Source organism: Macrobrachium rosenbergii, chromosome 48, assembly GCF_040412425.1.
Source record: "Macrobrachium rosenbergii isolate ZJJX-2024 chromosome 48, ASM4041242v1, whole genome shotgun sequence".
Taxonomy (NCBI): domain Eukaryota; kingdom Metazoa; phylum Arthropoda; class Malacostraca; order Decapoda; family Palaemonidae; genus Macrobrachium; species Macrobrachium rosenbergii.
Window position 1 is genome coordinate 37,848,556 of NC_089788.1, and position 24,763 is coordinate 37,873,318.

The window sequence follows — 24,763 nt, forward strand, 5'->3', positions numbered from 1 at the left end:
GGCTCCGGCCATGGGCCACAGCCAGTGGCCTGTCGAAGTCAGTTCCACTACAATTTCCCCCTCCGGCGTTGGTAATCCACACGGACGCTTCATTAAGCGGTTGGGGAGGGTACTCACCAAAACAAAAAGTTCAAGGAACGTGGTCTACAGTGTTCCAACAGTTCCATATAAACACCTTGGAAGCTATGGCAGTGTTTCTAACGCTCAAGAAACTTCGCCCTGCCGGCCAGATTCACATCAGGCTTGTGCTGGACAGCGCCGTGGTGGTTCATTGCATCAACAGGGGCAGCTCCAAATCAGGTCGTAAATCAGGTGATGGTAGCTATCTTCTCCTTGGCGAACAAGCATGGCTGGCATCTGTCAGCCACCCACCTAGCGGGGCGCGAACGTGGTGGCGGACTCCCTGTCCAGGACTACTCCGTTGGAAACGGAGTGGTCTCTGGACGGGGACTCCTTCAACTGGATTCGCCGCCGGGTTCCAGGCCTCCGGGTGGATCTGTTCGCCACGGAGAGCAATCACAAGCTTCCCTGTTACGTGGCTCCCAACCTGGACCCCCAGGCTTACGCCATGGATGCGATGTCCACAGATTGGAATTGTTGGGAGAGGATCTACCTGTTTCCTCCAATAAACATGTTGTTAAAAGTTCTGCACAAACTCAGGTCATTCAACGGCCAACTAGCTCTGGTAGCTCCCTATTGGCCGAAGAGCAACTGGTTCCCTCTGCTACAGGAACTCAAGTTGCGGTGTCATCAGATACCCAAACCCAGACTGACCCAAGTAGTACAAACAAAGACTGTGCCAGCTTCCTTAAGAATTCAGAATGCCCTGGTTTTATGGACTTTATAAAGTTTGCTGCAAAGAAGGGAGCAAACATTGATCCTGTCAACACTCTGTTTTTGGAATCAGACAAGAGAGATTCTACTCTCAGACAGTATGACTCAGCAGCCAAAAAATTGGCATCCTTTTTAAAGGCATCTGAAGCTCAAACTATGACAACCAACCTAGCAGTTACTTTCTTTAGGTCATTGTTTGAAAAAGGCCTTGCCCCGGCCACTATTACTACAGCTAAATCAGCCTTAAAGAAGGTATTTTTGTACAGTTTCAATATCGACCTTACAGATTCATATTTCTCCTCCATCCCTAGAGCATGTGCCCGTTTGAGACCAGTAACTCGCCCACATTCCGTTACCTGGTTCCTCAACGATGTTTTGAAATTAGCCACTGATATTGATAACTCTCTATGCTCATATCTGGATCTGTTAAGGAAAACCTTGCTTCTGATTAGCTTGGCTTCAGGTGCCAGAATTTCATAGCTATCGGCTCTCACTATATGATCATGTTGATTTCCTTCCGTCTGGAGAAGTCCTCCTTTCCCCTGATCATACGTTCCTAGCAAAAAATGAAGACCCTCAGGACAGGTGGTCCCCCTGGAAGGTGGTGCCTCTTCCTCAGGACCAGTCATTATGTCCAGTATATACCTTAAAGTCTTACCTACAAAGAACTCCACAGTTTAAGTCGGGTCCTCTTTTTATCAGGGAGAAGGGTGGTACTCTCTCATTGAATGCTATAAGACAACAAATTCTGTATTTTATTAAACAAGCTAACCCGGATTCAGTTCCAAAGGTTCATGATATCCGAGCAGTAGCTACCTCCACTAATTATTTTTATAATATGGATTTTGCCGAACTTCCCAAGTATACAGGATGGAAATCACCTCTAGTGTTTAAACGCCACTATTTAAAATCACTCGAAGCTCTGAAATTTTCTACAGTGGCTGTGGGGAGTGTCATCTCCCCACCTTAATTATCCTTATCCCTTTCCTTTCCCTCCCCCCCCGCCTGCCTCATTTATTTCACTGCCTGCCTTTCTAGATCAATCATGCCTCACTGCCTTGCTCCTCATAATCGATACTGGTATTACCTGGTTATTGTTTGTCTTGTGGATTGGATTTGATATGTTGTGGATTTAGATTAAGTCAGAGGTACTGAAGCGGTTTTTATTTTGCTTCATGTACCTCAAAATTTTTGTCTTTATATATATCTCATTGTTCTTAGGTTTAAGTTCATAATGACTGGTTATTCTATTGGATTGTAGGGGCCCTTTAATTTACCCCTAATTGTACTGTATGTTGGTTTTTCTACCTTGTTCCTAGGTTAAGTTTACATTTCATTGTATCTTTTTGATGTGGGGTGTATTATTCCACCAGTGTTTTACCTATAGTTAAGTCCAATTTTCATTGTTGAGATATTTTAATTAAATCTATTTTTCCATAGCATGTGTTTCTTTCTGATCACCTTTTGTATTCTGTTGTAGCTTTGCAGTCTTGGCATGATTCTCTGACACTATTTCACCGGGTGACACGGGGCTGAACTCAGAAAAGGGATTTTGACAAAGGAAAAATCTATTTCTGAGGGAGCCCCGTGTCACCTGGTGACCCCCCTTGAGTATTTTCAGAAGCAGGTTCGCCCCCCCTACTGGCTCATGCCAAGGTTGGGGGTGGTGCTAGTCTGGAATGAGTTCAGATGGCGCTGGAGTCGCCGCGTGGCGGGCTGGTGCGCGTGGGCGCTGGTACGGCCCCTCGCTCTTCCCGGGGATCTTGACATGGGGATGTCTATCGAGTGTGGCTCTGTGGTTGTGATCCCTTCACTCACCCTTGGTTATACCGACATCTTCATTGAGGATGCTCGATCTGGGGGTAGTAACTCCAGCATTCCTGTAAGCTTTTTTCTCTGGTATATTTAGCAATATTTATACCTAGAAATTCGTGTAAGAATGGAATTTCACCGGGTGACACGGGGCTGAACTCAGAAATAGATTTTTCCTTTGCCAAAAATCCCTTTTTGCATGGCTTCAAGATTGATTTAACAGATTCATATTTTTCATCCATTCCCAGAGCATGCGGTCGTTTGAGACCAGCGACCCGTCCACATACGGTTTCCTGGTTTCTTAACGATATTCTAAAATTAGCCTCAGAAACTAATAACGATCAATGTTCGTATTCGAATCTGTTAAGGAAGACGTTGTTCCTGATTAGTCTAGCTTCAGGTGCCAGAATATCAGAACTGTCTGCTCTCTCTAGAGGTGCGAATCATGTGGATTTTCTCCCGTCAGGAGAAGTTCTGCTTTCCCCAGATCAAAGGTTCTTAGCAAAAAATGAAGACCCTCAGGACAGGTGGTCCCCCTGGAAGGTTGTTCCTCTTCCACAAGACCTCTTTATGCCCAGTTGCTACCTTGAGGGCCTATTTACGGAGAACTTCTCAGTGTTTGTCTGGTCCTCTTTTTATCAGGGAAAAAGGAGGAACGCTTTCTTTAAAGGCTATCAGACAACAAATTCTATACTTCATTAAGCAAGCTAACCCGGATTCAGTCCCTAAGGTTCATGATATCCGAGCAGTGGCTACCTCCACTAATTATTTTCATAATATGAATTTTGATGAGCTTAAGAAGTATACGGGCTGGAAATCTCCATCAGTGTTTAAACGCCACTATCTGAAATCACTGGAAGCTCTGAAGTTCCCTGCGGTGGCTGTAGGGAGCATTGTCCCTCCACCTTAAATTAACCTTTAATCCCTATCCTTTCCCCCCTGCCCGCCTGCCTCATTTACTTGCCCTGCCATTTTCTCCTGGACCAGACATGCTTCTCAGCCTGGCTCCTCATATTATGATGTACAATCTTGCGGTGTTAGTTTTTAAGTTTGCGACATGTTATACTTACTGTGATTTAGTTTTAAGTCCGGAGGTACCTTTATAAATTTTCTGTCGTTTATTTAGTTTTGGTACCTTCCCACCATAGTATTAATTATGTACATAGTTGTTTCTTATGTCCTTTACTGTGGTATTAATTGTATCCCTAGTTATAACTCAGTTTATCTGTCTATACCTTTGGTATTTAATCATGTTTTGGGGGATAATTAAAACTATTTTCAGTAATAGTGTTTTTATACATGTTCACTTAACTGTTCGTTCCTTTTAGACTTTCACCAAAGCTTAGTATGATTCTCTGTCATGATTTCACCAGCTGACACAGGGACGAGCCCAGAAAAGGGATTTTGACAAAGGAAAAATCTATTTCTGAGGGAGGCCCTGTGTCACCCGGTGACCCTCCCAGGATCTAGGTTTCCCTCCCGAGTAGGCATACCAAGCTTGTGGGGGTGCTAGCCTGGAATGAGTACAGATGGCGCTGGGGTCGCCGGTTGGCGGGCAGGTGAGTGCGGGCGTTAGATCGGCTCCTCATGTTCCGGGTTTTGTCATTGGGATGTCTACAGAGTGCAGTCCTGTGGCAGTGACAACAATCACTCACCCTTATCTATACCGACGTCTATTTCATAATAGATGTTCGATCTGGGGTAGTAACCCCAGCATTCCTGATAGCTTTTTCTCTGGTATATTTAGCAATATCTATACCTAGAAATTCGTGCTTAATAGGAATTTCACCGGGTGACACAGGGCCTCCCTCAGAAATAGATTTTTCCTTTGTCAAAATCCCTTTTTTGGCTCCTTTTTTTCTCATTGCCTGAAGTTTAGTATGCAACCATCAGAAATGAAAAAAATATCATTATCATATATAAATAATGGAATATATGACAGCGCAAAAAAAAAATTTCATATAGGCTATAATTGTATACAAATCGCGCTGTGAGCAAAACGGTTAAAGCTAATGAGTTTTTTTTTTTATTGTATTGTACACTAAATTCCGATGATTTTGGTATATAACAAATTGTAAAATGATCAAAGCAACACAGAGAAAATATTATCACAAAATGATGCATGAATTGTAACGATGGACGTAAAAAACAAGTTTTTTTCTAAAATTCACCATAAATCGAAATATTGTGCTAGAGACTTCCCGTTTGTTTTAAAATGAAGGTAATTGATTGAATATTACTAAACTGTAAGTGTTTTAGCTTACAATTGCAGTTTTCGACCATTTCAGTCGGGTTAAAGCTGACCGAAGGTAGAATTTTTTCTATTTATCGTGTTTTATATGAAAATATTTCAAAACTGATAAAAGCTAAAACCATGAGTTATTTTTTGTTGTATTCTATATGATATTGTGCACATTTTCATGTATAACACTTTATGTAAGGCCTAATATAAAATGGTGCGAAAATTACGACAAGGTGACTAAAGAAATGCTGAGATTTTCAGCAGAGTTACCACGCGCGGAGGTAAGGAAAAAGTTTTTTTTTTCAAAAATTCACCATAAATCGAAATATTGTGCTAGAGACTTCCCGTTTGTTGCAAAATGAAGGTAAATGATTGAATGTTACTGTAATGTAAGAGTTTTAGCTTACAATTGCGTTTTTCGACCATTTCGGTCGAGTCAAAGTTGACCAAAGGTTGAAATTTTGGCACTTATCGTGATTTATATGAAAATATGTCAAAACTGATAAAAGCTACAACCATGAGTTATTTTTTGTTGTATTCTACATGAAATTGCACACATTTTCATATATAAAACTTTATGTAACGGCTAATATAAAACGGTGCAAACATTACAACAAAGTGACGAAAGAATTTCTGAGATTTTCGCCAGAGTTACATGCCATGGACGTAAGGAAAAAGTTTTTTTTTAAAAATTCACCATAAATCGAAATATTGTGCTAGAGACTTCCAATTTGTTGCAAAATGAAGGTAAATGATTGAATATTACTAGAATGTAAGAGTTTTAGCTTACAATTGCGTTTTTCGACCATTTCGGTCGAGTCAAAGTTGACCGAAGGTTGAAATTTAGCACTTATCGTGATTTATATGAAAATATTTCAAAACATATAAAAGCTAAAACCATGGGTTATTTTTTGTTGTATTCTACATGAAATTGCACACATTTTCATATATAAAACTTTATGTAACGGCTAATATAAAATGGTGCAAAAATTACGACATTGTGACGAAAGAATTTCTGAGATGCGTCGCTGATGTTCTTCAGTGCGAGAAGAAAGAAATTCGCGCATGCGCGGCTAGATAACGCTTGTAAAAAAAACAACAGCGTGATCCGTGAACTCCCAGCATCCCTCAAGGTGCGTGATTTAAAATATTTCGCAAACTAGGCCTATAACTATTTTTCCGCAAATATTTAAAAAAATTTTTTGTAGTTGACGTACCGAACTTCCACTCGGCACCTGACAGACAATTTTAGTCGACGTACGATACGTCCAGTCGGTGTTTAAGGGTTAAGTAGAAGAGGAATGATATATTTTTACATTATATAGTACCCTTATTCGCTACGGAGAAAAGATCGGCAAGGAAATAAACTGCTAAATTAACTGCAAGTTGTAGCTGCAGCTGGGAAAACAATGTTCAAGCTGACAATGACTATAAATTATCGTGCATTAGCAACATGGATGAAACTCGACCATAAATAAAACTGGAGAGAAAAGTATTTTAATCAAAGCTGCTGGGCGTGAAAGAACATATATTACTGCTGTTTTTACGCCGATAAAAGATAAATGAGTAAAGCTTGTATTACGATGGAATCAAGTGAAAATAGCAAACGGAATCTTGATTTTTTTTACACAAAACAAACATGCCCCAACGGCCAACGTCATCTATTAACGGAAAAATACCTAAATTAAGAGCACAACGTGACATATTTAAGTTATATTTCAACTTAAAAACACTTCGTATTACGAAAAATAACCTTATCCTGTATAAACAAAGTACCTACAGATTCACTTACATTAACTAGAAGGAAACAAAGGTGCTCTGAACTGAGTTAAATACAGCGAAATAAACTTACTTCGTAATCGATTTCCAAACCAAAACATTAATCGCTATGATCGTATTTTTTTTATAATATAAAAGTAATATGAGAATACACACAATATTATTGGATACAATGAAGTAAAGCATAACTTTTTAAAAGATCCATGGAAAAGATGCATATTCGTTATGTTGATATTTGTATAATAAGATAATAATATATGAATACAGAGTACACTGTAATGTAGGCTAGGCTACTGTATATGTACATGATGTACCATAGCGTAGGCTAAGCTAATTCTTATTTGTTATTCAATTTCTCTTTGTACTGGATAATCATAAGTCAATTGGCATGAACCTCCAGACTTAACTGACATTAATAAATACTATACCATATATGTATAGTCTACTTTATAGTGTAGGCTAGGCTACCATATATGTATAGATGGTACTGAATACCCTAGTGTAGGCTAGGCTATATTTGAGATACGTTTTTTGCCAACAAACGATGAGTTTTTTGGAACCTAACCCCATTGTCACCGAACATTTTGCATTCACAGCTTGCAGCAGCTTTGTTTGGGTAATATTTCTCCACAAAACTTTGTAAATCACTCCACTTTGCACACACGTCCTTAATCACTGAAGAAGGCACATTTTATGCCCTCTCTCTTCCTCCTCTGATTCCAGTTGAAGGTCTTGCAGCTCTTTCCTATGGTCGTCCACCAACTCTTCCACATCCTGCCCACTCACATCCAACCCCACGGACTTCCCCAAAGACACAACAGATTCCACACTAGGAGTAAGGTCACCGGGCTCAAACCCTTCAAAATCCTTCATGAGGACAACAATCTGGCCACATTTTTCTCCAGCAGAGCTCATTGTCCTGGAAGTCACTCCCTGCCAAGCCTTGTGTATAAGGCTTATGCAATTGAAGATACTGAAGTGATTCTTCCAAACTCTCTTAGGATCAATTCAGTGTCCAAAGTCACTTCAATGCACCTTTGAAACAGTGCTTTGGTGTACAGTTTCCTGAAGTTTGAAATGACCTGGGTGAGAGGAGTGGTATTAGTGGGCAAGAACTTCACTGTGATGAAATTGAACTCCTCCAGCAATTGGTCTTCCAAGCCTGGAGGATGAGTAGGAGCACTGTCGATTACCAGGAGGCACTCGAGTGGCAACTGATTTTCCAGGAGGTATTTCTTCACCCTCAGGCCAAACACTTCACTGACCCACTCAATGAAAATTTGCCTCGTGACCCATGCCTTTTTAAAAGTTAGCCTTCCACATCACACACAATTTACTATTGATAATGTTGTTTTTCTTGAACACTCATGGAGTTTCTGGGTGATACACCAGTAAAGGCTTCACTTTGAAATATCCACTGACGTTTCCACAGAACAAGAGAGTTAGCCTGTCCTTCATAGGCTTGTGTCCTGGCAGTGCATTTTCCTCCTGCGTGATGTAGGTCATCTTTGGCCTTTTCTTCTAAAAGAGGCCTGTTTTGTCAAAACTGAAGGCTTCTTGGGGGAGGAATCCTTCAACCTCTATGAATTCCTTGAAATCCTCAATGAATTCTTTGACCCTACTCTTATCTGAATTTGCAGCCTCCCCATGCCTTACCACACCATGTATACCAGCTTGCTTTTTGAATCTGTCAAACCAGCCTCTGCTGGCCTTAAATTACTAACAGCAACACTCGTAGGCATTTTCTTAATGAGATCCGCAAACAACAGCCTTGCCTTTTCGCAAATTAGCACCTCCAAAACACTTACTCCCGCTAACTGTTTTTCGTTGATCTACACCAATAACTTCTCAATATCTTCAACGATTTGCGATCTCTGTTTTGTTGACAATTTACCCCTTTCGCAACATCAGCTTCCCTGATTTCTTTTTTCTTTGCCAGGATGGGACTGATCATTGATATGGGCTCCCCATAATCCTGGCGAGATCAGCCACGCATACGCCACTTTTGTACTTTGCTACAAGTTCTTTCTTAAATTCAATCGTGTTTCCCATCTTTAGTCATGGTGGCTTATTTAGCAATTGGACCCAATCAAAAAGCACAAAAAACAATGAACTAAGTGGGGTGATACTGATGAACGTGTGGGATATGCTCACTCAATGAGTGGCCAAGTCATGCGGTGGGCCCGGGACAGACCATTCCCAGCTGTAATATCTGAGCTGATGTATGAAGCCCAGGACAAAATTTTGACAAAAAAAGTAGAAGAAAACTGAATTATATGAAAACTAGGGTATATGAAAACCAAGGTTTGACTGTAGAAGCATGAAAGATTGCAGATCAATAGATTCATCTCTGGCAAAAAAAAAAAGGGGGAAATTATGAATCGCTTAAAAACTGAAGGAGAATCAGCCAAATCAAGGTTGAAAACCATCAAGTCTAAAAGAAGAACCAAGACGGTAGAAAACCGTATATCCACAGATAAAGACAATAAGGCGATAAATGCCAAAGGAGATATACCCCGACAGCCAGCAATAATCTTAACAGATGCCGGTGGTAAGTACCAGACAGCTGGATGGGAGAAAGCGGAGGGTTCTCAAATGACATCGCCATGGAACAAGATGTTTCAACAACACTAAAAGCAGTGAAAGAGGAAGAGCTGCTCGTACAAACAAGTAGTTATCAAAAGGTAATGAATACAATGTGAAAGAGGGGAAAAATTGAGTAAAAGGGGGAAGGGTTAACGTCAGCAATGGAAGGCAAAATGGTGATACAGGGCGAGTGAATGAGTGAACAACTGACACACCACTCAGAAACTACTGAAGTAACTGTAATACTATGTCTATAATCCTTAGGTTACTCCATCAAGTCACAGACATCCCTGTCACTCTCGCCAGAAGAGGATAACTCGTGAGCCGGTATATGCGAGCACTAAACTCTCCCTAATAAATACTCTGGAGAATGCATCAAATTTGAGCTGGAAGACAGTTGAGGAGGAGGTGGTGAAAAGCACAGACCTTTGCCCCGAGGCACACCTTGATTCCCTGTCAGCAGAGAAGACCAACTGATGCAAGGCAGGCTATAAAACCTTCTCTCTCACAGGGGGAACCAGCAAATTATGATCACTAAGGGAGAGAAATGCTATCTTTACCAATAATATATAAAAAGTAAACTAATAGCTGCCTCAATTTACCTATCATTTTCCTCCTGAACTACATGTGGAGCATAAGAAGGTGAAACAGAGGAAGCGAGAGGAATCAACCTATAAGGCAATGGAGTAGGAGGGGCCACACCAGAAGGAAAAGGCTAAGTAGGCTTATGGCCAGACATAATGAATTGAGTATGTAATCTATCAGCCTCTCACGTCTTCCTATATTTCACAAAATTATTCATCAGCTCATCAGACTACTTCTTATTTTCTTCAAAAGAAGAAAAAAAAGCACACTCATTATTCCTAAAGGTAGGCTAACACACACAGTGTGACCATCATGCACAACCAAAACAATCATTTTACACAAAACTTTTCATGCAAAGCCTGCTTTTATTTCTGTTTGTTGTAGATGACAATGCAGAAACAGAAAACAAGCATGGTACCGTATAGAAGAAAACAGCAAGAATTAGTCAAAATTATTACTACTGATTCACAACATATGCACAGGGATTCTGACAAGAGCATAAATATTCCAATGCCAACTGGTGGGACACAGGTGATTACAGAGACAGTCCATCCAGGTCAGCCAAGTGTTATTCTTCTCTTTATTTTGAATGCTGATTGCATCTAACGGCACATAGATGTAAGCTAACTTTATCAGTAGGTAAGGTTAATCCCAAATAATTCAACTATAACCACTCCCTTCTAATTTCATCCTACACCATACTCATAATCCTTAAAACCTGCTCTGTCCATTTCTGTGTGGTCATTCAAGTCTCCTACATTCAGCAGCCTATCTAAGTGGTAATTCTGTTGTTGCAACTGACAGCCTCCCACAAAATTCTTGCTTTTCTTATAAACATTGTAAAAAAAGTATTTCCCAAGATGTTTCACAGACAACTAAAACAACCAGCCAGATTGTTGCAATTATGAGAGAATATGGAGAGGCTTATCTAACATATTGTCATACTGAAAATAATAGTCATAGAATTGTGCATAGAATACATAATTAACAACTTGAAAATCTACCTTTCATCATATCATTCTTCAGAAACACAAGAGACCCTGATTACTGCTGGTTTTCAAGAAGAAAGCATTATTTTTTTCAAAACAGTAGAAACTGCGAACTGAGTAACTCCTATATTCCGTTCTGATAAAAGCCTGTGCATATAAATTTTTTTTTTTACATCAGAAGAAAATAAGCAGTCACTCAACCCCACAGATTAAGGACACCACGTAACTCGAATGATTCAGTCTAGAAATGGGGGCAGCAATTTCAGCATAAATTACGAATTGAACATTACTGGATGAATAAAACTATGTATATAAAGAATATTCTCATTGTGCCTTACCATTACTCCATTCTTTTTTCTATTATACAGTTATAGAGTTGCTTACATTTCATTACATATAAAACTATTAAGTCCCATTTCTAAACTCTCACTGGACCTTCTCAAAGGATTCCTTCTTAAATGAGAGGGGAAAATCAAATTAAGGTAACATTAAAAAAGTTGGACGGCTACGTAGGATGAGACTGAAAGGAATGGATAAAATACAAGACAGAAAACAAAGAGGCTATGGACTGAAAGGACAGGAAAGAAACTTAACCGCTATTTACAGCAGAAAATTTCCTTATTGTATAAATATACTTACATATTTCTGTGACGTAGGAACCAGAGCCCAAAGTTCTCCAAGCCTTTTATTTACAGCAGAAAAATCTGAAAAGAAACATAATAAATCTCAGCAGCCTTGGAAATTGCTCTACACAACATGAAATACTGCCATCTTTTGCAGTTTTTTGTACAAAACTGCTAAAAAAGTATGTATGCCATCATTTATGACCAACATTTCAAGAAAGGTAAATGAGTAATGTAAAGGTCAGGTTTACAAATTTACTACAATAAGATGGTGCACATAAACAAATACAGTACAGTATAATTAATACATTAATACTATAGCGAGGCATAAATACTGTACATTAAAACATATTTGCTTATCCACAAAGCTTTCTCTTTAACATACCAACTTTGTCATCAAAATCCCAGCCACAGCTCAGAAGAAGAATAAAGATGACAACAAGCAGCCCATGTGCGTAAAGTTCCTTCAGGTCCCCAGTGGCTATTGTCTCACTGTGTTTGCTGGCTGGTTTACAGATCAAAGATAAAAGATACCCCCTTCATTCATATTTTCATTTCTATTGTTTCCTTTTAACATTCGTCACTGCACTGTCTATTAACAAAGAATTTCAAACGGAAACCATATCTTACCTGTGTCATAGTGCCAGGTAAGTGTTTCAGTGATGACCCACAGGTATTCTGTAAGTACTCTTCTTACTGCTTATGTACAAATTTGGTGCTTAACCCTACAATATCCAAGGCATTTGGTGATTATTTAGCTAATTACTTTTGTTTATTCCTTGGGACTGCTTGTTAACTAACAGAATGTCCTGTTAACTAGTTTATCATCTAACCTCAAATTAGATTACAGCCTTTCCACAAACTGAGCTTTGTATACAATGCCATTGTGTTAATTTAAAATTTTAATTTAAAGTTAAGGGTTAAAAATATGTGTAAGTATTAATGGTTCATCTTGAAATAAGCTTGTGTTCATATCTTGAACTTAATAAAATATTTATTGCGTACTCAAAGTTATTAAATTCTGGTTCATTTTTCTTTTTTTATGTGTACAGCTGCATACACTTTCTAAAATCTGGGTAAAGTATGTTTTTCTTTGAATTGTACATTTTTATATTTTTAAGTATTAGCTTTTTCAGGTATGCTTAATAACTTTCATCTAACTTACATTTTCACACTTGTGTTATTAACATTTCCCTTGTTAAAGGAATTACTGTATTCTGCATGTTGTTTTTGTGATTATTCTGCATATATTTCTTATCTTTGTTGATGATGACTCAAGCAATACATGCCTAGTTTCTGGTAAGCGTTATAATGTTGCGTTATGTCAAGTATTGACAAACATCAACACTGTTTATGAAATGTTTGCAAGAAAAGGTCTGTTATCCCAAATTAACATGTTCAATTTGGCAAGACTGGACCCTGTTCCAGGAGTGCTAAGGATCATTAGCTGTGTCCAATGCTACATCTAGTCCCTCTGCTAGCGTATTCATGAAGGCATGCCCTTCTTCTGAGATGCTCCAGCCTCAGTCGCTCCAGCTGTTCTCATATAATACATGCCACTCCTGATTTTGAAGATCCCAAGAAAGAGAAGTACTGAGATGAATGGAAGAGCTACATTTCCTCTACACTAACAGTATTTGCAGGACTCTTCAACATTCATTGTCAGAGATGCCTGTGCTATCTTCCCTTTCTCCCTGGCCCAGTGGAGAACTTTTGCATGCTTTGCCATGTCACAGATGTTCACCATCACCAGAGGGTCCATATAATTATGACACAAGCTAATCATGTTCAGGAGCCTGACCACCACTCTCAGGCACACTCCTCAATAAGGACTTCTGTTCTGGATGCTTGACAGATGCCAGCAAGCATATGCGTTCTAGTTACAACTCTACTAAAACTACTTCAAATGTCCCTGCCAAGATGTCTAAGTAGCAAAGTCACCTCAAGATCTGCACTTGATTCGTCCTGATGTGCCCATGCCTGGCCACACACTTGTTTTCAGACACACTCTTGTTTCCAGCCAAGAGTCTGCACAAGCACCCACGCCCATGTATGTGTACCCAACCCTCAAACCATACGCTCACTCCCAGCACTGCAGTTGCTCCCCAGCCAATTGTTCATTGCCAGTCATGCACCCACTACCTACATTTTGCCTGTAGCCAGCCACAGCCTGAAGTGCTAATCCCTTGACTCCTGACTCCAGTTCTAGCTGCATACCTGGGTGCAACCTGAATCTTTCTTGACAGGAATCAGATCACTATGATTCCTGACACCAGGACAAGACCCACTCTAAAGGGAGGGACAATGCAATTAATAGCAACCAAGCTAGATTCCTCACTGGGATCTGCATCCACACCACAATGTGTAAGATAAATGACTGAAATATGTTACTGATGAATTCATTTCTTGTAAGGGTAGCATAGTGAAGATGCCTAAAGTTGAACTTTACCAAATATTTTAATAACAATGTGATATGTTGTCAGATTTTTCAGAGACCGATGGTGATGTTATCAAGAGGGCAGTCTATCTGTCAATGTTTGGTTTTATGTATTTTGTATTCAAATGTAACACTGTTATGTTAAAATCTTAGTAAAATCGTGTCCTCTTATGCTGTTAAAGTATCATGTGTTTGTGGGTCATACGTTTTGTGTTTGGCAACTCAAGGTTACAATTTGTTTGTATGTCAATGCCAATATGGGTATAGTTGATTTGCTCATTGTTCTCAGATCTTTTGAGAGACAGAACAGTCTCAGGCATTCTGCTAAAGTTATAATAAAAGATTAACCACTGACCGATAAATTTTAAATGACGATCTGCAATGCCATTGCATTTTGGTGGCAGCTGGTGTTTGTCCAGTGCCAATGTCTTTGTCACAGTATATGGATGAATTTGGAAAAGTAGCATATTTCTACAATGAGTGATCAAGTTTTGTCCTTTTGATGTGTTTATACACATGGTCTCTCTTGCTACTAGTTATGATTTCAGTTCCTGCCTGCTAAGCAACATGCCAAGTGATGATAACAGCAGAACAATGCTGCCCTAATTTTTTCTTAGAAGGTCTACCCTGAGACGAGATGGAGGAAATGAAAAGTTCCATGTCGTTAAACAATCCTGGCGCTTCCAAAGAGTGACATCACAATGGCCCAGGGATGCCCTACTTGTGGACGTTGTTGAGTTTCTTTAGGTATTCATTAGCACATACTGAGTCAGAGTTAATTACCAAGATAATGGTGCTCTTGCATTAGTGTTCTTTAGGAGGAGCCCATTCACTAAGTTTAAACTACGGATTTTTCTGTCAGTTGTGCGCATCTTATGTTCACTTATGCTCTTCTGAGTTGGTGCTTTTTTCTTAAATTTTTTTATATGAGTGTTGCGGTCAGGATGGTTGTATATCAATAGACTCCCTAGTAGGAGTAGGAACAGGCTTAGAAACCCAGTTTCAGCAGAGAATACTAATAATGACACAATGGCTTCAGTCGATGGTGATAATAAGAATGTGTTCACTGATGTGAACACATGCTCTGCAATTGTTCCTTTTCAAGATGTAGTTAACAAGCAATTAACACAGGGGGTTAGGAGTTGGATAAACTCAGTAGAAGCTCATTTATCTTCTAAGAAAATACAGGACCTAACTATGCAGTTGCAGGAAGCCAAGTCTTTTATAAGATTATGCTACAGGAGACATATACTACGCAGTTGGTTGAGGACCATTTCCTTCATATCCTGTAAGATGTAAGAAGACTTTATGCAACTAAAAGACAAGTATATGGTGCAGAATCTGACATGGATGAGGTTTTGACTTTACAATGCAGTCTGAAATTAACTGATACAAAGGGTCTTTCTTTAACTGAACAGACTGCTTTAGTCACTGATTCCATCTCTGACTGGCATGCTAAATCAGTTCAATCCAAAGGGTAAATGCTAAAACCATTTCTACTTTTGATATGTGTTATCTTTTGCAACTTGATCATATGTCTGCTCTTTTGATTTGTATGTATTTTTTACAAAAAGTTTGATAAAAATTCTAATGAGATTATGGTTACTGATCAAATGGAAAAAACTTTGCTTCAAGGGTCGGGATTTAGACCCCACCCTTTTATCCAATTTTGAACAACCATACACTAAGCAATCCAGCTCAGGCGCAACCAACACTCTAGGTCAGTGTCGTTCATTTAGATAACCAAAATATCAAATGTTTCAATTGAAACCGTTTCGGTCATTACAAGGGAGACTGGAGTTAACGTTTTGTAGTATTCATCATGTTGCATCATATAATTTTCTAAATTCTAAAGTTAGGCTCAGCATGCAAGCAGGTAATAATCCATTCAATTTAGTGACAAGTAATCAATGTAATAATCATAATGCTCATCCTAATACAGGTGGTAATCATCCTATTAATTGCAAATATACTAATCATAATCATACTTTTCAAAATAAGAGATTTTCCCAGAATTACCAAGGTAAAAAGGGTGATAACTAAAACATCCAACAAAGTAAATTACAAGCCAGTGCTGTGCAAGAAAAGTGTCATCTACAAATGTTCAAAATTTTCTGGTTGCCAAGGACAAATCCTTTGTAATTCAAGTTTTTCTTTAGTTAACACTTTTTGTACTGATTCAGAGTATAACTGCAAAATACTCCTTGTCAAGGATCAATGTACTACTCAGAAAGTGGGTGAAATTGATCTTCAGCCTCATCTCAAACTGTTTATGAAGGATATTCCTAGTATTATAACTTTCATTAACCCTTAAACGCCGAGCCTCTATCTACAAAAACGTCTCCCGTATGCCGGCGGCGTTCAGGAGTTAGCGCTGCGGAAAAAAGTTTTTTCAAAAAATCGCAGCACGCTTAGTTTTTAAGATTAAGAGTTCATTTTTGGCTCCTTTTTTTGTCATTGCCTGAAGTTTAGTATGCAACCATCAGAAATGAAAAAAATATCATTATCATATATAAATATTGAAATATATGACAGCGCAAAAAGAAAATTTCATATATAATTGTATACAAATCGGATATAATTTTATACAAATGCTGTGAGCAAAACGGTTAAAGCTAACGGATTATTTTTTTTTCTGTGTATTGTACACTAAATTGTGATGATTTTGGTATATAACAAATTGTAAAATGATCAAAGCAACACAGAGAAAATATTATCACAATATGATGCATGAATCCGTAACGCGCGGACGTAAAAAAATGTTTTTTTTTTCAAAAATTCACCATAAATCGAAATATTGTGCTAGAGACTTCCCGTTTGTTGAAAAATGAAGCTAATTGATTGAATATTACTAGACTATAAGTGTTTTAGCTTACAATTGCAGTTTTCGACCATTTCGGTCGAGTTAAAGTTGACCGAAGGTCGAATTTTTTCTATTTATCGTAATTTATATGAAAATATTTCAAAACTGATAAAAGCTAAAACGATGATTTATTTTCTGTTGTATTCTACATGAAATTGCACACATTTTCATATATAAAAGTTTATGTAACGACTAATATAAAACGGTGCAAACATTACGACAACGTGACGAAAGAATTTCTGAGGTGTTCGGCCGAGTTACCACGCGGACGTAAGGAAAATGTTTTTTTCAAAAATTCACCATAAATCGAAATATTGTGCTAGAGACTTCCAATTTATTGCAAAATAAAGGTAAATGATTGAATATTACTAGAATGTAAGAGTTTTAGCTTACAATTGCGTTTTACGACTATTTCGGTCGAGTTAAAGTTGACCGAAGGTTGAAATTTTGGCAGTTATCGTGATTTATGTGAAAATATTTCAAACCTGATAAAAGCTACAACCATGAATTATTTTCAGTTGTATTCTACATGAAATTGCGCACATTTTCATATATAAAAGTTTATGTAACGACTAATGTAAAACGATGCAAACATTACAACAACGTGACGAAAGAATTTCTGAGATGTTCGGCCGAGTTACCGCGCGCAGACGTAAGGAAAAAGTTTTTTTCAGAAATTCACCATAAATCGAAATATTGTGCTAGAGACTTCCAGTTTGTTGCAAAATGAAGGTACATGATTGAATATTACTAGAATGTAAGAGTTTTAGCTTATAATTGCATATTTTTACCATTTTGGTCGAGTTAAAGTTGACCGAAGGTTGAAATTTTGGCAGTTATCGTGATTTATATGAAAATATTTCAAAACTTATAAAAGCTACAACCATGAGTTATTTTCCGTTGTATTCTACATGAAATTGCGCACATTTCCATATATAAAACGTTATGTAACGACTAATATAAAACGGTGCAAACATTACGACAACGTGACGAAAGAATTTCTGGCGCGGACGTAAGGAAAAAGTTTTTTTCAAAATTCATCATAAATCGAAATATTGTGCTAGAGACTTCCAATTTGTTGCAAAATGAAGGTAAATGATTGAATATTAATAGAATGTAAGAGTTTTAGCTTACAATTGCGTTTTTTGACCATTTCGGTCGAGTCAAAGTTGACCGAAGGTTGAAATTTTGGCGTTTATCGATATTTATATGAAAATATTTCCAAACTGATAAAAGCTACAACCATGGGTTGTATTTTGTTGTATTTTACATGAAATTGCGCACATTTTCATATATAAAACTTTACGTAACGGCTAATATAAAACGGTACAAAAATTACGACAAAATGATGAAAGAATTTCTGAAGTTTTCGGCCGAGTTACCACGCGGACATAAGGAGAAAGTTTTTTTTAAAAATTCACCATAAATCGAAATATTGTGCTAGAGACTTCCAATTTGTTGCAAAATGAAGGTAAATGATTGAATATTACTCAAATGTAAGGGTTTTAGCTTACAATTGCGTTTTTCGACCATTTCGGTCGAGTCAAAGTTGACCAAAGGTTGAAATTTTTTGTAGTCGACGTACGGTACGTCCACTTGGCACCCAACAGACAATTTTAGTCGACGTATGATACGTCCAGTAGGCGTTTAAGGGTTAATAGCAACATTGATGAACAGCCTGTCCTTAAAGCAGTTAGTAAACACCATAAACCTTTTACCTTGTTCCTTGACGCTGGAAGTCCTAAAAACATATTTCATAGCAGTAGAAAGGATTCAGATCTTTTCTGTGGTGATTTTGGGGTATCTGTCTGTCAGAGAAAAATACCATTATATTTCTGGCGAAACGTGGTGTCTTGGCTAGAGGGGAATTTTTCAAGGTTTCCTTCACTCTTAAAGAACGTTCTAATGCCAAGCAGTTAACCTCAGAGAAAGTCAGATATGTTGAGGCGCAAACAGGTGTTTGGCCAGTTTCGGAAATAAATTATGACGCTATTATTATTATTCAGTAAATGAAACCTATTCAGATGGAACAAGCCCACAGGGACCACTGACTTGAAATTCAAGCTTCCAAAGAATATGGTGTTCATTAGGATGCAGTAAGAGGTAGTAAATTGAAATACAGAAAGAAGAGATCCCACTTATTAAAAAAGAAAAAAATTTATAAATATATAAAAATGTATTAAAATCCAAGAAGAATAGTATTAGGGTAGTAATGCATTGCATTTTCACTTGAACTTCTGAAGTTCCAATAGCATGACATCCTCTGGGAGGCTATTCCACAGTCCAATGGTGCGAGGATAAAGGACCACTGGAACTGAGAAGTTCATCAGTGAGGCACATTTACTGCATATAGGTGCTGCTGGAAGAAGCGGTGGCCGGAGTGTGTACATGATTATAGGGGCTTCTCTCCCGAAGAAATTCAACATTTCGGCCATTGATAAGGCGGTTCAGTTGGCGAGGATTCTTGGTGGAGAAGGCTTTGACGCCACCAATGATGAAGTTGGCACCCTTATTGATGCCCACTCTGACCCTTTGATGGACCAGGATTTGGAAGAACTGACAAAGTCTACCAGTGAGGAAGAAGACATGCCAGGTTCAAGAGATGAGGAGGAGGATGAGGGCCTGTCTTTGGAACATCTGTCCCAACTTATGAGGATGACCAAAGAGCTGAAGAAGGCGGTTTCGGCATGGGATCCTTATATGGAACGCTCCATGAGGTGTTCAAATGCCCTTGATGCAGCAATGGCGCTCTATAATCACGCTCTTGTCAGCATGAAGCAGCAGCGACAGCAACTGCCTATAACCATGTTTATCAAACGGATGAAGAAGGACCCTCCAAAGCCCCGCAAGCACCTGAAGAAGTGCCTCCTCAAGTGCCTGAGGAACTGCCTCCCCAAGTGCCTGAAGAAGTGCCTCCCTAAGTCCCTGATGAAGGGGAAGAGGCACCCCGCAAGGAGATGTAACTCCTCTGCTTTGCTGTGTAGTCACATCATCTTCATTCATCGGACTGCATCATCTTTAATCATCATTCATCACTGGTGACTACCTGTATGATTTAATTTTATTATGTATTATTATTACGTTATTATTGTTATTATTATTATTATTATTTCTTATTATTTGAAAAATTACTGTACATGTAGTACTTATTACCTGTATGTAATATTACAGGTGCAGTATTGCACAATACAGTATTATTATTATCATTATTGTTATTATTTAATAAATATTAAACTAAAAATAATATTTGAAAATTACTACTGTTAATCAGTATTTTAACATAACAAATGTTTATGTACAGTACTGTACAGTATTTAGTCACAAAAATAATAAGGAAACACAGAATATTGCTCTATGAAAATATCTGTGAATAGATGAATTTTCTGCGAATAACTCAAGATAGGTTCCACAGAAAATCCGCAAATAGGTGAAGCCGAAAATCCTGAACCGCGAATAGGTGGGGGTCCACTGTATGTATATATATATATATATATATATATATATATATATATATATATATATATATATATATATATATATATATATATATATATATATATACCGTAATACCTCGATCTTAAGCAATTCGAGTTGGGCAAATTCACAGACGTGAAGTTTTCACTGGAACATAACTAATTTCATATGCAATTTTTTACAGACACGGGACATTTGCAAATCCTCAAGAAACCCTGTAAAAGTGTTTGTTTACATTTTTAGGTTATTTATAAGTTTTCAAGCTTATATGTCTAATTTAAATAACATTAATAAAAATAATAATTCTCTCTCTCTCTCTTACTGAGATGAGAGAATTTTTATGGTTACATGTACATGTTTATTTGCTTGTATGATAAATATAGATTCACCTAATAATTTACCTAATTTTCAAATATTAATAAGATTAAATAATAATAATAATAATAATAATAATAAATAATAAAACTAATTACAAAATTTATACATTTCTATAATAAATTAGGTGATATTTTAAACAAACAAATATAATTTCCTGATCTTTAGTGAAAGCTTTGAAGAGAGGGGCAGGGGGCAAAGCTGTCAATCATTGCCTACAGCGTGTCAAAGGATTTCTACTACTATCTCTCTCTCTCTCTTTCTTTTTCCTTCATAAATTGTGAATTTCCATCTTTTGATATCTAACATAAGAATAATTTCTCTCTCTCTCATGTTATTATGTCTCCGTAATAATTCATAAATAATTCAACTTGATATTTCAAGTAAAGACAACTCTCTCTCTCTCTCTCTCTCTCTCTCTCTCTCTCTCTCTCTCTCTTCTCTCTCTCTCTCGTAGTTAGCACACACATTTTTACAAATGATTATTTCTCTGTATGTCTTTACCTGTGCAGTAGATCGTTTAAATTGATCAAATTTTACCTGTACAGCCTATGAACTGTAAATGTGTTAGTGTGGCAAATACGTTCAAAAACCTAGACACATAATAACTAAGAGTCGTGTTAGTCCAAATAAAAACAATGCTTGTTCATGAAAAAGCATTGCAGAACAAAGAGAAAGGGATGCAGAATATGTATATACATATGTACATATATATATATATATATATATATATATATATATATATATATATATATATATATATATATATATATATAGTATGTGTGTGTATATATATATATATATATATATATATATATATATATATATATATATATATATATATATATATATATATATATATATATATATATATATATATATACATACATATACTATATATATATACTATATATACATATATTATATATACATATACTATATATGTATACATATGTATATATATACATACATATATATATATATATATATATATATATATATATATATATATATGTTATTATGGGTTCCATCTCCAACAGTGTGACGATAACCGAAAATTGGCGATAAGAGGGCTGATAACCAGGAATCGGTGTCAAAAATCCTGTTATCGTCGTCGCTAGACAAGCGCCGTAAGACTGGATCGCCGATAACGGACGCCGCTGATAACTGGGGACTGCTCATGATATACAGTATATATGTATATATATATATAAATATATATATATATATATATATATATATATATATATATATATATATATATATATATATATATATATATATTGCCTGTGTAAATACAGTATATATATATATATATATATATATATATATATATATATATATATATATATATATATATATATATATATATATATATATGTGTGTGTGTGTGTGTGTATATTACAGGTAGTGCTCTTGAGTTACGATAATCTGACTTATGATATTTCTGAGTTTACAATGGGGTTAGCAATTAACCCTTTAACGCCAAGCCCTATTTTCAAAAACGTCTTCCGTATGCCTGCCTCCGAGAGGTAGCTACTAAGCGGAAAAAAGCTTTTTTAAAAAAATCACAGCACGCTTAGTTTTTAAGATTAAGAGTTCATTTTTGGCTCCTTTTTTTCTCATTGCCTGAAGTTTAGTATGCAATCATCAGAAATGAAAAAATATCATTGTCATATATAAATATTGGAATATATGACAGCGAAAAAAAAAAACGTATATAATTGTATACAAATCGTGCTGTAAGCAAAACGGTTCAAGCTGATGAGTTAAATTTTTTTTAGTTGTATTGTACACTAAATTGCGATGATTTTGGTATATAACAGAATGTAAAACGATTAAAGCAACACAGAGAAAATATTATCACAAAATGATGCATGAATTTAACGCCATGGACGTAAAAAAAGTTTTTTCAAAAATTCACCAAAAATCGAAATATTGTGCTAGAGAATTTCCAATTGTTCCAAAATGAAGGAAATAGATTGAATATTACTAGACTGTAATTTATTTAGCTTACAATTGCATTTTTAAACCATTTCGATCGAGTTAAAGTTAACCGAATGTTGATTTTTTTCTATTTATCATTATTTATATGAAAATATTAAAAACCTCTGAAGAGCTAAAGGAATGATTTATTTTTTGTTGTATTCTACATGAAATTGCGCACATTTTGATGTATAACACTTTATGTAACGAATAATATGAAACGGCGAAAAAATTACGGCAAGGTGACTCAAGAAATGACATGATTTTCAGCGGAGTCCCCGCGCGCATAGCGAAGGAAAAAGTTTTTTTCAAAAATTCACCAAAAATCGAAATATTGTGATAGAGACTTTCCGTTTGTTGCAGAAAGAAGGGAAATGATTGATTGTTACTACAATGTAAGAATTTTGGCCTACGGTTACGTTTTTCGCTCATTTCGGTCGAGTCGAAGTTGACCGAATGTTAAAATTTTGTCAGTTATCGTGATTTCAATGAAAATATTAAAAACTGTGAAGAGCTAAAGGAATGATTTATTTTTTGTTGTATTCTACATGAAATTGCGCACATTTTGATGTATAACACTTTATGTAACGAATAATATGAAACGGCGAAAAATTACGGAAGTTGACTCAAGAAATGCACGGATTTTCAGCGGAGTCCCGCGCGCGCGGAGCGAAGGAAGAAGTTTTTTTCAAAAATTCACCAAAAATCGAAATATTGTGGTAGAGACTTTCCGTTTGTTGCAGAATGAAGGTAAATGAATGATTGTTACTAGAATGTAAGAATTTTGGCCTACGGTTGCGTTTTTCGATCATTTCGGTCGAGTCAAAGTTGACCGAATGTTAAAATTTTGTCAGTTATCGTGATTTCAATTAAAACATTAAAAAACTGTGAAGAGCTAAAGGAATTAGTTATTTTTTGTTGTATTCTATATGAAATTGCGCACATTTTGATGTATAAAACTTTATGTAACGAATAATATAAAACGGCGAAAAAATTATGGCAAGGTGACTCAAGAAATGCACGGATTTTCAGCGGATTCCCCGCGCGCGGAGCGAAGGGAAAAGTTTTTTTCAAAAATTCACCAAAAACCGAAATAATGTGCTAGAGACTTTCCGTTTGTTGCAGAATGAAGGTAAATGAATGGTTGTTACTAGAATGTAAGAATTTTGTCCTACGGTTGCGTTTTTCGATCATTTCGGTCGAGTCAAAGTTGACCGAATGTTAAAATTTTGTCAGTTACCGTGATTTCAATGAAAATATTAAAAAACTGTGAAGAGCTAAAGGAATGATTCATTTTTGTTGTATTCTACATGAAATTGCGCACATTTTGATGTATAACACTTTATGTAACGAATAATATGAAACGGCGAAAAATTACGGCAAGGTGACTCAAGAAATGCACGGATTTTCAGCGGATTCCGCGCGCGGAGCGAAGGAAAAGTTTTTTCAAAATTCACCAAAAATCGAAATAATGTGCTAGAGACTTTCCGTTTGTTGCGGAATGAAGGTAAATGATTGATTGTTACTACAATGTAAGAATTTTATCCTACGGTTGCGTTTTTCGATCATTTCGGTCGAGTCAAAGTTGACCGAATGTTAAAATTTTGTCAGTTATCGTGATTTCAGTGAAAATATTAAAAAACTGTGAAGAGCTAAATGAATGATTCATTTTTTGTTGTATTCTACATGAAATTGTGCACAATTTGATGTATCACACTTTATGTAACGAATAATATGAAACGGCGAAAAAATTACGGCAAGGTGACTCAAGAAATGCACGGATTTTCAGCGGATTCCGCGCGCGCGGAGCGAAGGAAAAAGTTTTTTTCAAAAATTCACCAAAAATCGAAATAATGTGCTAGAGACTTTCCGTTTGTTGCAGAATGAAGGTAGATGATTGATTGTTACTAGAATGTAAGAATTCTATCCTACGGTTGCGTTTTTCGATCATTTCGGTCGAGTCAAAGTTGACCGAATGTTAAAATTTTGTCAGTTATCGTGATTTCAATGAAAATATTAAAAAACTGTGAAGAGCTAAATGAATGAGTTATTTTTTGTTGTATTCTACATGAAATTGCGCACATTTTGATGTATAACACTTTATGTAACGAATAATATGAAACGGCGAAAAAATTACGGGAAGTTGACTCAAGAAATGCACGGATTTTCAGCGGAGTC

General features: G+C 36.8%; 1 protein-coding gene across 2 annotated transcripts in view; it reads right to left on the minus strand.

The window, feature by feature from the left end:
• LOC136831347 (HMG box-containing protein 4-like) overlaps positions 1-24,763 on the minus strand; it is a 354,987-nt gene that overhangs the window by 168,194 nt on the left and 162,030 nt on the right. For both annotated transcript variants that reach the window (XM_067091655.1, XM_067091654.1), the window contains exon 3: positions 11,467-11,531. In XM_067091655.1, coding sequence (XP_066947756.1) covers positions 11,467-11,531 — 65 coding nt within the window. The remainder of the gene's footprint in view (positions 1-11,466; positions 11,532-24,763) is intronic.